Source organism: Grampus griseus (assembly GCF_964374135.1).
Source record: "Grampus griseus genome assembly, chromosome: 3".
Taxonomy (NCBI): domain Eukaryota; kingdom Metazoa; phylum Chordata; class Mammalia; order Artiodactyla; family Delphinidae; genus Grampus; species Grampus griseus.
Genome location: NC_139019.1, coordinates 147,593,201 through 147,605,512, shown reverse-complemented (window position 1 = coordinate 147,605,512; position 12,312 = coordinate 147,593,201). Strand labels below are relative to the sequence as shown.

Here is a 12,312-nt window from a genome sequence, read left to right as displayed (position 1 = left end):
TGACAGAAATAGTGAACCTGATGAGAAAAACAGAACCTATCCAATCTGAAGAAACAGGGAAAAAATATTGGAAAAAAAAAATCAAACAGTCTAATATAGGTGGAACTGTAGTCTCAGAAGGAGAATGAATAGAGCAAAAAGAAAAAAAAGTAGACTATAGGCTGAAATTTTCTCAAATTTGGTGGAAAACATTAACTTAAAGATCCAATAGCTCAGCAAACCCAATCAGAATAAATTCAAAGAAAACCACACCTATGCACATCACAGTGAAACTATGCTGAAAAGCAAAGATAAAGCGAAAATCTTGATAACATCCAGAGGACAAAGAATGCATAAAGAACAATTATTCAAATTACAGCCAGTCCTCAACAGAAACAATGGAGACCAGAAGATAATGGAAGAGCACCTTTAAAGTTGTCTCAAAGAAAGGAAGAAAAAAAAATCTTGTCAGCCCAGAAAAAAATCCTTCAAAAATGAAAGTGAAATAAAGACATTTTCAGATAAACAAAACTGAGGGAATTTGTAGTCAGACCTATCCTGTAACAAATACTAAAGGACGTTCTTCAGGCTGGAAATCCAATCTACAAAAGGAAATGACAAACTTAAAAAATGATAAATATGTAGGCAAATACAAAAGACTTTTTTCTCTTAATTTCTTTATAAGACATATGATTCTTTAAAAATTGTAACACTGTAGTAAGGGTTTTACAACATATAAAGATGTAAAATATATGATAATAGCACAAGGATGGGGAGTAAATGGAATCACGTTGCAAGATTGTTACATTTTACCTGAAATGGTTCAATATTAACTCTAAAAAGATTGTGAAAAGTTAAGAATGCATGTTGTAATCTCTAGAGCAACACTAAAAAAGAAAAATACAAAAAATAAAGGAAAAAAAGAAAAATACAAAAGTATAGCTAAATGCCATTGGAGGAATTAAAACAGAATACTCAAAATATTCAATTAACCTAAAGAAAGGCATAAAAGGACAGAGGAACAAAAAAGAGTTGAGACAAACAGAAAACAATTAACAAAATAGTGAACCCAAACCTAGCTATATCAATAGTTACATTAATTGTATAAGGAATATCCATTTGGCAAAAGGCAAAGACAGTCAGAATGGATAAAAAAGTAAAAACAAGCCACCTACTGTCTTCGAAAAGGCACATTCTAAATATAAAGACACAGATACAATGAGCATAGGAAAGGTGGTATGGTTATCGATCAAAGTAAAAACTGAGTTAAGGAGTATTACCAAGGATAAAGATTGATATCTTATTAATATAATGACAGAAATGTCAATTCATCAAGAAGACACGACAATCATATATATGCATGCTCCTAATAACAGAGCTTCAAAACATATGAAGCAAAAAAAGGATCTTTCTTTTAAGAAGAGAAATAGAAAAATCCACAATCATAGCTGGTGATTTTAACACCCTCTCTCAGTAATTAATAAAAGCAGACCAAGAAAAATCAGTAAGGACAAAGAAGATTCGAACTACCTTGACCTGATGTTTACAGAACACTCTACCCAACAACTGGAGGATATACATTCTTTTCAAGTGCACATGGAATGGTTATCAAGATAAGACCACATGCTGAGCCATAAAATATATCCCAATTTCAAAAGACTGAAATCTTACATAATATACCTTCTGATAAGATATCTAGAAAGGTGCCAAATACGTGGAAATTAAACACCACAATTCTGAAAATGAAAATACAGCATCATCAAAATTTGTAGGGTCTAGGTAAAGTGATGTTTAAAGGGAATGTTACAGTATTAAACACTTACATTTAAAAAGAAGGAGGGATGGACTTCCCTGGTGGCGCAGTGGTTAAGAATCTGCCTGCCAATGCAGGGGACATGGGTTCAATCCCTGGTCTGGGAAGATCCCACATGACGTGGAGCAACTAAGCCCGTGTGCCACAACTACTGAGCATGCACTCTAGAGCCCGCGAGCCACAACTACTGGGCCCACACGCCACAATTACTGAAGACTGCATGCTCTAGGGCCCATGTGCCGCAACTACTGAGCCCACATGCTGCAACTACTGAAGCCCGTGTGCCTAGAGCTTGTGCTCCGCAACAAGAGAAGCTACCGCACCGCAACGAAGAGTAGCCCCCGCTTGCCACAACTAGAGAGAAAAGCCCACACACAGCAACGAAGACCCAACGAAGCCAAAAAATTAAATTAATTAATTTAATTTAAAAAAAATAAAAATAAAATAAAAAGAATAAAAAGAAGGAGGGACTTCCTTAGTGGCACAGTAGTTAAGACTCCGTGCTCCCAATGTAGGGTGCCCGGGTTCGATCCCTGGTCAGGGAACTAGATCCCACATGCATGCCACAACTAAGAGTTCACATGCCACAACTAAGAGTTACCATGACACAACTAAGGAGCCCACGAGCTGCAACTAAGGAGCCTGCCTGCCACAACTAAGACCAGGCACAACCAAATAAATGAATTAAAAAAAAAGGGAAGTTTAAATCAATGCTCTTAGTTTCCACTTTAACAGCCTAGAAAAAAAGAGCAAATTAAACCCAAAGTAAGGAGAAGGAAACAAAGAAAAGAGAACTGAAATAAATGAAGAGATATGCCATGTTCATTATCAGAAGACTCAATATTGTTTGCTCTCTCCAAACTTATCTACAGATTCAACACAACCCCAATTAAAATTTCAACACGTTTTTTTGTTGTTGTTGAAACTGACAAGTTGATTCTAAAATGTATATGGCTATTTTAGAATAGCCAAAATAAACCTGAAGAACAAACAGAGGACTTACATTTCCTGATTTCAATATAAAGCTATAGTAATCAAAAGAGTGTGGTATTATCATAAGGCTGGACAAACAGATCAATGAACAGAATAGACAGTCTGTAAATAGACTCACACATATATGGTCAAACCATTTTGAACAAAGATGCCAAAGCAATTTAATGGAGAAGGGAAAGTCTTTTCAACAAATTGCGCAGTGACCACTAGATATCTGTATTGGGAAAACAAAACAAAACAACAGCAACAAAAACAAAGCTTGACCCCACCATTTTAGTGCCGGTGGCCCTTGGAAGCAGTCTTGCCTGCCAAACCCTCTCCAAGGTCAGGCTATAGCGGAAAGCCTTTAGGTCCAAGTCCTTGCTTAATAAGGTAAATGATAAGAAGTTGTTCAACAGGTCTCGTATCTTTGTTTACCTCAATTTTTGCCGGAAAAAAATTTTCCAGACCTCTCAGGACCATCTAATATGACCCAAATCCCATTCCCAGACTGCTCTGCTCTTCTCAACACTCGATCCAACTTCGCTCCCTTTTGTTTCTCCCAAACCCTTGCACTGTGTTCTCTGTAATTTAGTCAGTGATCTGCCGCTCATACCTTCTATTCTCGTACTCCCCCAACTCCAGCATCACTGAAGCCGGGCTCCCCCCTGAGGCTCTCTCAAGCTGAGAAGGCTGCTTATTCTTACAACAGACAGCTCAGGCTTTGGCAATGGCATCAATAACTTCTTTGCTCCCTCTGCTGCCTGCAGACAATTCTCTCCCACTCTCACGAAGAACTGCCTTCTGCTTGGGTATGCATGCCTACTGACTTTACTACCCTCTCATTTGTGCCAGTCACTCCCCCTTATTTGACAGAGGAGGCTTGAGTTTGTCCTTTGCTGGCTCTTCCTCATCTCTACAACACCTAAATGTTGGCATTCCTCAGGTTTGGCCCTAACCTCTCTTCTCTTCTCTCGCCATCCTTCCCTTCGGTCAGGTTTCTCCACCTTAGCACTACTGACATCTGGGGCTGCATAATTCTGCACTGTGGGGAGGAGGGCTGCACTGTGCAGCGTAGGATGTTCAGCAGCATCCCTGGCCTCTACCTTCTGGATGCCAGCCTCATAGAAAACCCCTGTCTTAGGCAATTACATGCACTCGTATGGCCTCCAATCTCTCTTCTTATATCCAGTTTCCTATTTGATGTCTCTTAGAAGGCTCACAGGCATCTCAATCTTCGCACGAACTCAACTGAAGTTTTGTTTTGAAATTTGTCCTGTCCCAAGTCTTCACCATCTTGGTAAATGGCCCAATCCAGAAACCAAGGACCCACCGCTGATTCCTCCCACCTCCTCCGCCTGCAGGACCAATAAATTCTACTCCCAAATTAGTTCTCAAATCTGTGCACCCCCTTTATCTTCACTATCACCACCTCAGACCAAACCACAAAGATTCCTCACCTGAATGAATGCCGTAACCTCCTAACTTGTGGCCCTGCTTCCACTCTGGCCTCCAAGCAGCCTGCTCTCCACAGAGCAGCCAAAGTGGTCATCTGACCAAATCACTCCGTTATTTAAAATCTGAAAAGATTTCGTATCTACTTAAAATAAAACGTAAACCCCAAGCCCATAAAATCCTACATGACCTGGCCCTCACCTAAATCCCAAACCTACCACTCCTCGCCTCACTATCAAACCCCATCACACTACCCTCCCAGAACATGCCAAGCTCCTTACCTCTCAGTGCCTTCCTGTTTGCAGAAGACCGGGCCTCCAGCTGCCCCCATGGCTGACTCCTCCTCCAACAGGCTTTCTGTGAGCGCTCTCAATAAACCCTCCCTCCCTCCCACCCCTTCACTGTTCTCTATCACAGCACCCTGTTTGGCTCCTTAAAGCACCATCTCACCTTGTCTATTATAAATCAAGAACAGCTTTGCTGCTACTGTTGTTAACCTGCTTGTCTGACTCCCTTCACTGGACTGTCACCTCTAGGAGGGCAGGGACGTGGTTCTCTATCATAAACCCAGGAACTGGCACAGAGTAGGTATTCTACGAAATACTTACTAGTTGAATTCTAGGGGAAGATGGGTAACAAAGCTGTGGAACAAACAGACAACTATAAATGAGAGATACAAACAGAAAAACCCACGAAGGCAACAAGCAAATTAGCTAAAACAGAACATGGCTTCCTCTGGCTATCCACCTGAGTTCCAAGCTGAAAGGAGGAAGGGCAGGAGGACTTCATATCTCAGGAACAAATTTAATTTTAATTACCCACTGTTTTCCAGGACTGATGCCGCTATTTCCTTTTATTAGCAGACATCACCAAACAAGACAGGAGAGAGACACACAAAAATTACCAATCTATGGAGAGACAAGACAGACATTTCACCTACGCCAAACACATTTCCTGTCTGAAGGAGCTTCAAAGCTGGAGATGAAGACAGACCCCACCAACCAGCTAACAGAAGGTCATATACAGGTGCTTCTACTGGCCAAAGGTGAGACAATTTGAACACCAAAGAGATACTAATTATATTGGATTGAAATACATCAAATATGTTTAATTGTATCAGATCATAATGATACTAACACAAAACAAAAATCATTACTCACCACTGGAAGATGCTAAGGAAACAATTTATTATTTTGAAACAGGTAAGCAGAGAGAAGAGCACACATATATCCTAGCTTTTCTTTGTGAACCGTTTTTCAGTTATTTGAATGACAAAATAGTTGATGAAGTAAATCTTTATGGACATATTCTAGCTAATGAATAAATAAGAAGTTATAGAAATAGAACATCATCAGTGATGCCAACAACACAAAGAAAAGTCAGACATGATGTACCCCTGATGAAAATATCAACACCATTTATAAAACAGACTTAACAAAAAATTGAACCTGAATGTGATCTAGCCCCTAAGTATGACTACCAATTTACAGGAAATACAGAAGAAAGAGGATTATGTTAAATGACACCATGGGTATGCAGTTAATAAGGAACAGACTCTGGAAAACTATGGGGCAAACAATCTGGGTTTTTTTCTATTAAAATATGCCAGGAAAAAAAGAGATTTGGAGAAGAAACCAATAGAGACTTGAAAGACACATCGCTAATCGCAATGCAGGGTCTTTATGAGCATCTTCATTCAAACAAACTGTAAAATAAATATATAAATAAAGTATATGAGACAACTACAGAAATTTAAATGATATTTGATGATATAAAGGAATTAACTTTTTTTGTGTGATAATGGTTTGGGGCTATACTTGAAAAAAGAATGATTACTTTTTAGAGATATACATATATTGAAATATTTACAGATAAACTGATGTCTGGGATTTGCTTCAAAAAAATCTGGGGTGGAAAGGGAAAGTGTGTGGGGATGTAACAAGATTGGCCATGAGTTGATAATTTTTCAACATGGATGACAGACACGTGAAGGTTCATTCATTACATTATTCTACTTTTGTAGAGCGCATACAGTAAGTTTTAAAAGTCCAAAAACAGAAAGCTTAAAAAACAAAACAAAGCATGCTATAGTAAAGAACATTCTAGAAACTGACTAGCTGTGGGTACTTGGTGGGAAACCAAAGTGAAGAACCCTGGCCCTGGGAGGTAATCATGTCCTGTCCCCAAACTGGCTCTAGAGGCAGGACCAAAGCAAGGTTGGGCTCAACTGTGGATCTGCAAATTCCTAGACACGTAGGGGAAAGTGTCTGAAAGCTGTGCAGGTCCTGTGAGATGGGCAGTATTAGGGGGCTGGAGAAGTGAGTGAGGCGGACTCGTTTGGGGGCCACAGAGTAGGGGTTTGGGAGAATGAGTAGATGAGGAAACCTCTTTGGGAAGTGATTGGCGGCTTCACTGACTCTCTGTTTTGCTGCCTCTCTCCCCTCCCTGAAGAGGGCAGGGAGGGGACTTCCCTGGTGGCACAGTGGTTAAGAATCCGCCTACCAATGCAGGGGAGACGGGTTCGAGCTCTGGTCTGGGAAGATCCCACATGCCGCAGAGCAACTAAGCCCGTGCACCACAACTACTGAGCCCGCGAGCCACAACTACTGAGCCCGTGTGCTGCAACTACTGAAGCCTGCTTGCCTAGAGCCTGCGCTCCGCCGCAAGAGAAACCACCGCAATGAGAAGCCTGTGCACCGCAACGAAGAGTAGGCCCCTGCTCACCACAACTAGAGAGAGCCCACGCGCAGCAACGAAGATCCAACGCAGCCAAAAATAAATTAAAAATATAAATGAATTTATTTAAAAAAGAGGGCAGACAGAATATTTCTGCTATATATCCAGTGCCTGGTACACAGTAGGTTCATTATAGTACTATTAGTATATATTATTATTAACAATAAATAAGTTGAGTGAATGAACTCTAATAAGGCCCAATAAAATGAATGCTACAAAGGCAATGTAAGCAAACTGTGCTTACAAGTAACATATAGTTCTTTGAATTAAAATAATTTATTTTTAAAAATCACTGATAATACTATATTTTTCTTATCCTTTGTTATAAGTTTTCACACACAGCATCTTATTTAAAAATTTACCAAACCACACTACAACATAATCACGCCAAATATTATTCAGCCTAGCAGAACCAAGGTCTCCTGGTCTCCTAGTCAACATTTTTTTTCCTGTATCACTCTGCTGGTAAGATTTACAATTAGTCAAGTGCTAAAGATACAGCATGTTTTCCAAGAAGCAATTGTACCTTCACAACACAACACTAAATTTCTACTTTACCCCTAGGATGTGAGTTTTGTAACTCTGGGTAAGCTACAACATAACCCGACATTAACAACTAACCAAAGACCAAGAGAAAGTATAGAATAGTAACTAAAAGGCCTGTATGCTTAAGAAACAAAAGTGATCTTGTGCCTTAGAGAGGAAACCAGATGTAGAGCATTCAGACTTTACTCTGCTGAGCTAGCAACACAAGCTGGTTGTACTGGCAGAGATCCTGATTTATTCAGAGCTCAAACAAGGTTCGGCTGGCGGAATCTAACCTTGAACTAGAACAAACTGGAAGGAGGGAAAAAGTGCCACAAAGAGAAGGCAATTCAAAAGTCTATGAATGTATTGCAAAACATGACTTTGTTTAGGAAATCTAGTTTCTTTGGGGGTGTCTTAATTGCAAATGAGGTATTTTCAAGAAACTATATGTACTAGTGCCAAACAGTAAAGTGTCCTTTGAATTTCAAATTAAATTTGTTACAGAAATCCCACCCCTTTGTGGAATAAGGATGTAAAATACTTGGGATTTGAATTCCACCTGTATGCTTCAGGCAGATATTTCGCTAAATAGGATATATGATCAGGTTTCAAAGAAACAAAAGAAAAAAACAATTGCATAAAGTCTATACCACCCAGCTCATTTCCCCATAAAATGGCCTCCAGAAGCATTTAATGTTGGAACACTGTGTACTAACTAACTTTATTAATACATCGATGACAGTACTGACCCACTGTCAATAGAGCAGTCACCAGCACATTGGGACAAAGGAAAAAAGCTAGACAGCAAGAGAGGTAAGGGCTCACAGACTGTCCTCAACTAAGTCACTAATACTCAAAGTGACACCATTTCCAACCAAGTCCAATTATTTTATTTTACACTTGAAAGTGAAGATAGGAGGCACGAGACTGACAGGTCTCCTGCCTGTTTTAAAGACAGTATCAGGGGCTTCCCTGGTGGAGCAGTGGTTAAGAATCCGCCTGCCAATGTAGGGACACAGGCTCGAGCCCTGGTCCGGGAAGATCCCACATGCTGCGGAGCAACTAAGCCCATGCGCCACAACTACTGAGTCTGCGCTCTAGAGCCCGCAAGCCACAACTACTGAGCCCACGTGCCACAACTACTGAAGCCCACGTGCCTAGAGCCTGTGCTTTGCAACAAGAGAAGCCATGACAATGAGAAGCCTGTGCACTGCAACGAAGAGTAGCCCCCGCTCACCACAACTAGAGAAAGCCCGCACACAGCAACGAAGACCCAACACAGCCGTAAATAAATAAATAAATTTATTTTTTTTTTTAAAAAAGAGAATAACAGGAAAATTAACCAGATTTCAAAGACGATGGAGGACCAGAAAGTCACAAAACATTTTAACCTCATCTTGGTTTAATCTCAAGTCATTCCTCTGCTCAATAATTTTGTCTTTTTTTTTTTTTTTTAAGACCCCACCACTAACCTTACTGCTCATGCAGTAGAGATCAAAGGAATGAAAACAAAGGCTTTTTCAATTACAGGACCACTCCTTGGCTCCTGGATTGATTAAGGGCTTCCTTGCTGTAATTTCTAGAGGAGATTCGGTAGGATAGGCTGGTACTCAGTCACCCCTACTTAAACGAGGAATTCTTGATGATGCATGTACTGCTTCTCATTTACTCTTTAGAGTTAAACACAGCTAGGATAAGAATGCCCTCTATTCGCTACATGTCAGACTTCCATTCTGGGGGCTGAGCTATGACCTGAAAAGGCCTCTTTTTTACCTTTCTAACTAAAACGAAAAGACTAAACAAGCCAACTGCATAAAGTCTCATCACATAAGCACTCGTATCAAGGCAGTCAAACAACATCATCATCATTTAGCCAAACTTCTATAGTGCTATATGATTCAGCTTTAAACACTTCAAGTTGCACTGAAGCAAGTGACCGAATGGCCAGATAGCCAAAATTCATGGTAATAACTCTTTGTCAGGGGCAGATTTTGATCTATGCCAACAACCAGAACTGGCTCATACCCACAAACCTCTTTGAAAAACCTTAGTGCAAAAGTCCCAGGATACAAGAAATTCATAGATTCAGAGCCACAGCCTTTCATCACAGGATTAGAATGCTGCTTCCTACCACATGTGGGCACTAAGCAAGAGTTGGCCATCACCAATACTTTCCATATAAGGAAGTCTCAGGAAGCTAGCAAGCTCTCTTTAAAAAAAGAGAATTTCTGGTTCTAAACTCTTAACAGGCAATCCCTAAAAGGATAAATTCTATGGTATGTGAAATATATCTCAATTAAAAAAAAAAAAGAAAGAATAGTTCAACTGGGACTTCCTTGGTAGCACAGTGGTTAAGAATCCACCTGCCAATGCAGGGGACATGGGTTTGAGCCCTGGTCCAGGAAGATCCCACATGCCACGGAGCAACTAAGCCTGTGCGCCACAACTACTGAGCCTGTGCTCTAGAGCCCGCGAGCCACAACTACTGAGCCCGCACTCTAGAGCCCACGAGCCACAACTACTGAAGCCTGCACACTTAGAGCCCGTGCTCTGCAACAAGAGAAGTCCCCATTCGCCACAACTAGAGAAAGCCCGTGCAGTAATGAAGACCCAATGCAGCCAAAAATTAATTAATTAAAAAAAAAATAGGGCTTCCCTGGTGGCTCAGTGGTTGGGAGTCCGTCTGCCGATGCAGGGGACACAGGTTCGTGCCCCGGTCCGGGAAGATTCCACATGCCGCGGAGCGGCTGGGCCCGTGAGCCATGGCTGCTGAGCCTGTGCGTCCAGAGCCTGTGCTCCGCAACGGGAGAGGCCACAACAGTGAGAGGCCCATGTACCGCAAAGAAATAAAAAATAATAATAGTTCAAATGCAGTTTTGCCATTTTAAACAGTATTCTAAAAATATATGTTGAGAAATTACCTCACATATCCCAAAGCTTTCATTCAAGTTTATATAATCTATTCGAACAGATGCCAACTATTATCATACTTTGATACAGTGTATAATGAATTGTTTAAAAAAATTACCCTTACTCTACTCAATCACAATTCTAGCTCAACTTCTATTCATGAGATAAAACAAAAGTTATAATAAAGAATGGCAGGACTTCCCTGGTGGTGCAGTGGTTAAGAATCCGCCTGCCAATGCAGGGGACGTGGGTTTGAGCCCTGGTCCAGGAAGATCCCACATGCCGCAGAGCAACTAAGCCCGTGCACCACAACTACTGAGCCTGCGTTCTACAGCCCATGAGCCACAACTACTTAGCCCATGTACCACAACTACGGAAGGCCACGCGCCTAGAGCCCGTGCTCTGCAACAAGAGAAGCCCCAACTCGCCACAACTAGAGAAAGCCCACGCACAGCAATGAAGACCCAACGCAGACAAAAATAAATACATAATAAAGAATGGCTTTATTGGCTTCATAGTGAGAAATTTAAGTGAAATGAGTAGGCTCAAATACTTCACAGTAGTAAAATATAAAGCAGTACGATGACAATTTCTGGCTAATTGTATGATTGAAATTTGTGCCAAATAAATTACACTTGTATTGCCAGAAGAACTGAGCATCTGTACAGTTCTTAGGTATATATCCTGAACATAGGAAAAGTGTTCTTTTCAACCTTAGGATACTATTTCTAGATGTTACACCAGGAACAAGCCCCAGTGAAACAAAAATGTAAAGTTTCATGACAATCATGCTCCACGTATTTAACTTTTATTCACACATATGATAAATACCAGGAATAACTGCTTATTGTTTTAGGAAAAAACTACTTACAAGAGATAGCAGCAAACGGAACAGGTCACCAACATGGTGATGATAACTCTGGAGAAAAAAAAAAAGTGCAAGCATTAGATAACTAGCAAACTATGCAGACTTTGCAGGAGGTTTAAGTTCCCTTCCCAGATGATCAAACCTGGCAAGGATTGCACAACCAGGAAAATACATCTCAATCTGTTCAAACACCAGAGACAGCAGGGTGCCCTGGGGTGCACACAGCAGAATTCTACGGAAGTCATTAACATTTGTATTTAAGGGAATGTGTACTGATGCCACAGTTTAGGGGTCTAATCCAAACCCATCTGAAACTGAACACAAAAGGCTGTACTGGTAATAGCTTTGACATCCAAGTAACTGCCCTATTTGGTATATGAAATGACACTATACTGCTAAAAATGTTACTGAGTCCAAGCTCGCTCTGCTCACCGCACGACAGGCCAATGAATCGGAGACGAGGTGTTGAGGCAAGGGATACGACTTTATTGGGAAAGCTGGCAGCCCGAGAAGATGGCAGACTGGTGTCTCCGAAAAACCATCTTCTCTGGGTCTGGATGCCAGTTTCTTTTATAGAATCAGAGAGGGAGAGGCGGTGAGGAAGTAAAGTAAAAGGGCCATCAGTCTTGCAAAACATCTGGAATGACCAGCCTCCGTGAGGGGATGTGTTAGTTTCTTCTTTTTTGCAGCCATTCACAGGTAAGCAGGGCTAGCAGAGGGACAGGGTTCCCTGAGGCAGGCCATTATGTATGATTATAATAACAAAATCAATGAAAAGCAAAGGTTAAAGTCAAAGAAACAGATCCAATGTGGAGTCCGATTTAGCTCTTCCGTGTTACCAAAATATGACTTTCTAGCCTTGACCTCTCCCCATCTCCATTCCTGTCTGAAAAATAGTTAAACCTGGATCTCTGATCAGCTGAATTTCAACGTTTAAAAAATTGAATTCATGATATTCTTTTCCCATTTCTCTTTCCAAATTTAAATCTCCTACTCCAGAGAAGCTCTGCCATTTCCACCCATCTGACCCACCCCTCCAATCTGTCATCAT

General features: G+C 40.9%; 1 protein-coding gene across 1 annotated transcript in view; it reads right to left on the bottom strand.

The window, feature by feature from the left end:
• The window catches only part of ATP6V0E1 (ATPase H+ transporting V0 subunit e1), a 34,933-nt gene that overhangs the window by 18,535 nt on the left and 4,086 nt on the right, over positions 1–12,312 (bottom strand). Inside the window, exon 2 of the mRNA XM_082650092.1 lies at positions 11,265–11,312. Within this exon, the coding sequence (XP_082506218.1) occupies positions 11,265–11,312 (48 nt within the window). The remainder of the gene's footprint in view (positions 1–11,264; positions 11,313–12,312) is intronic.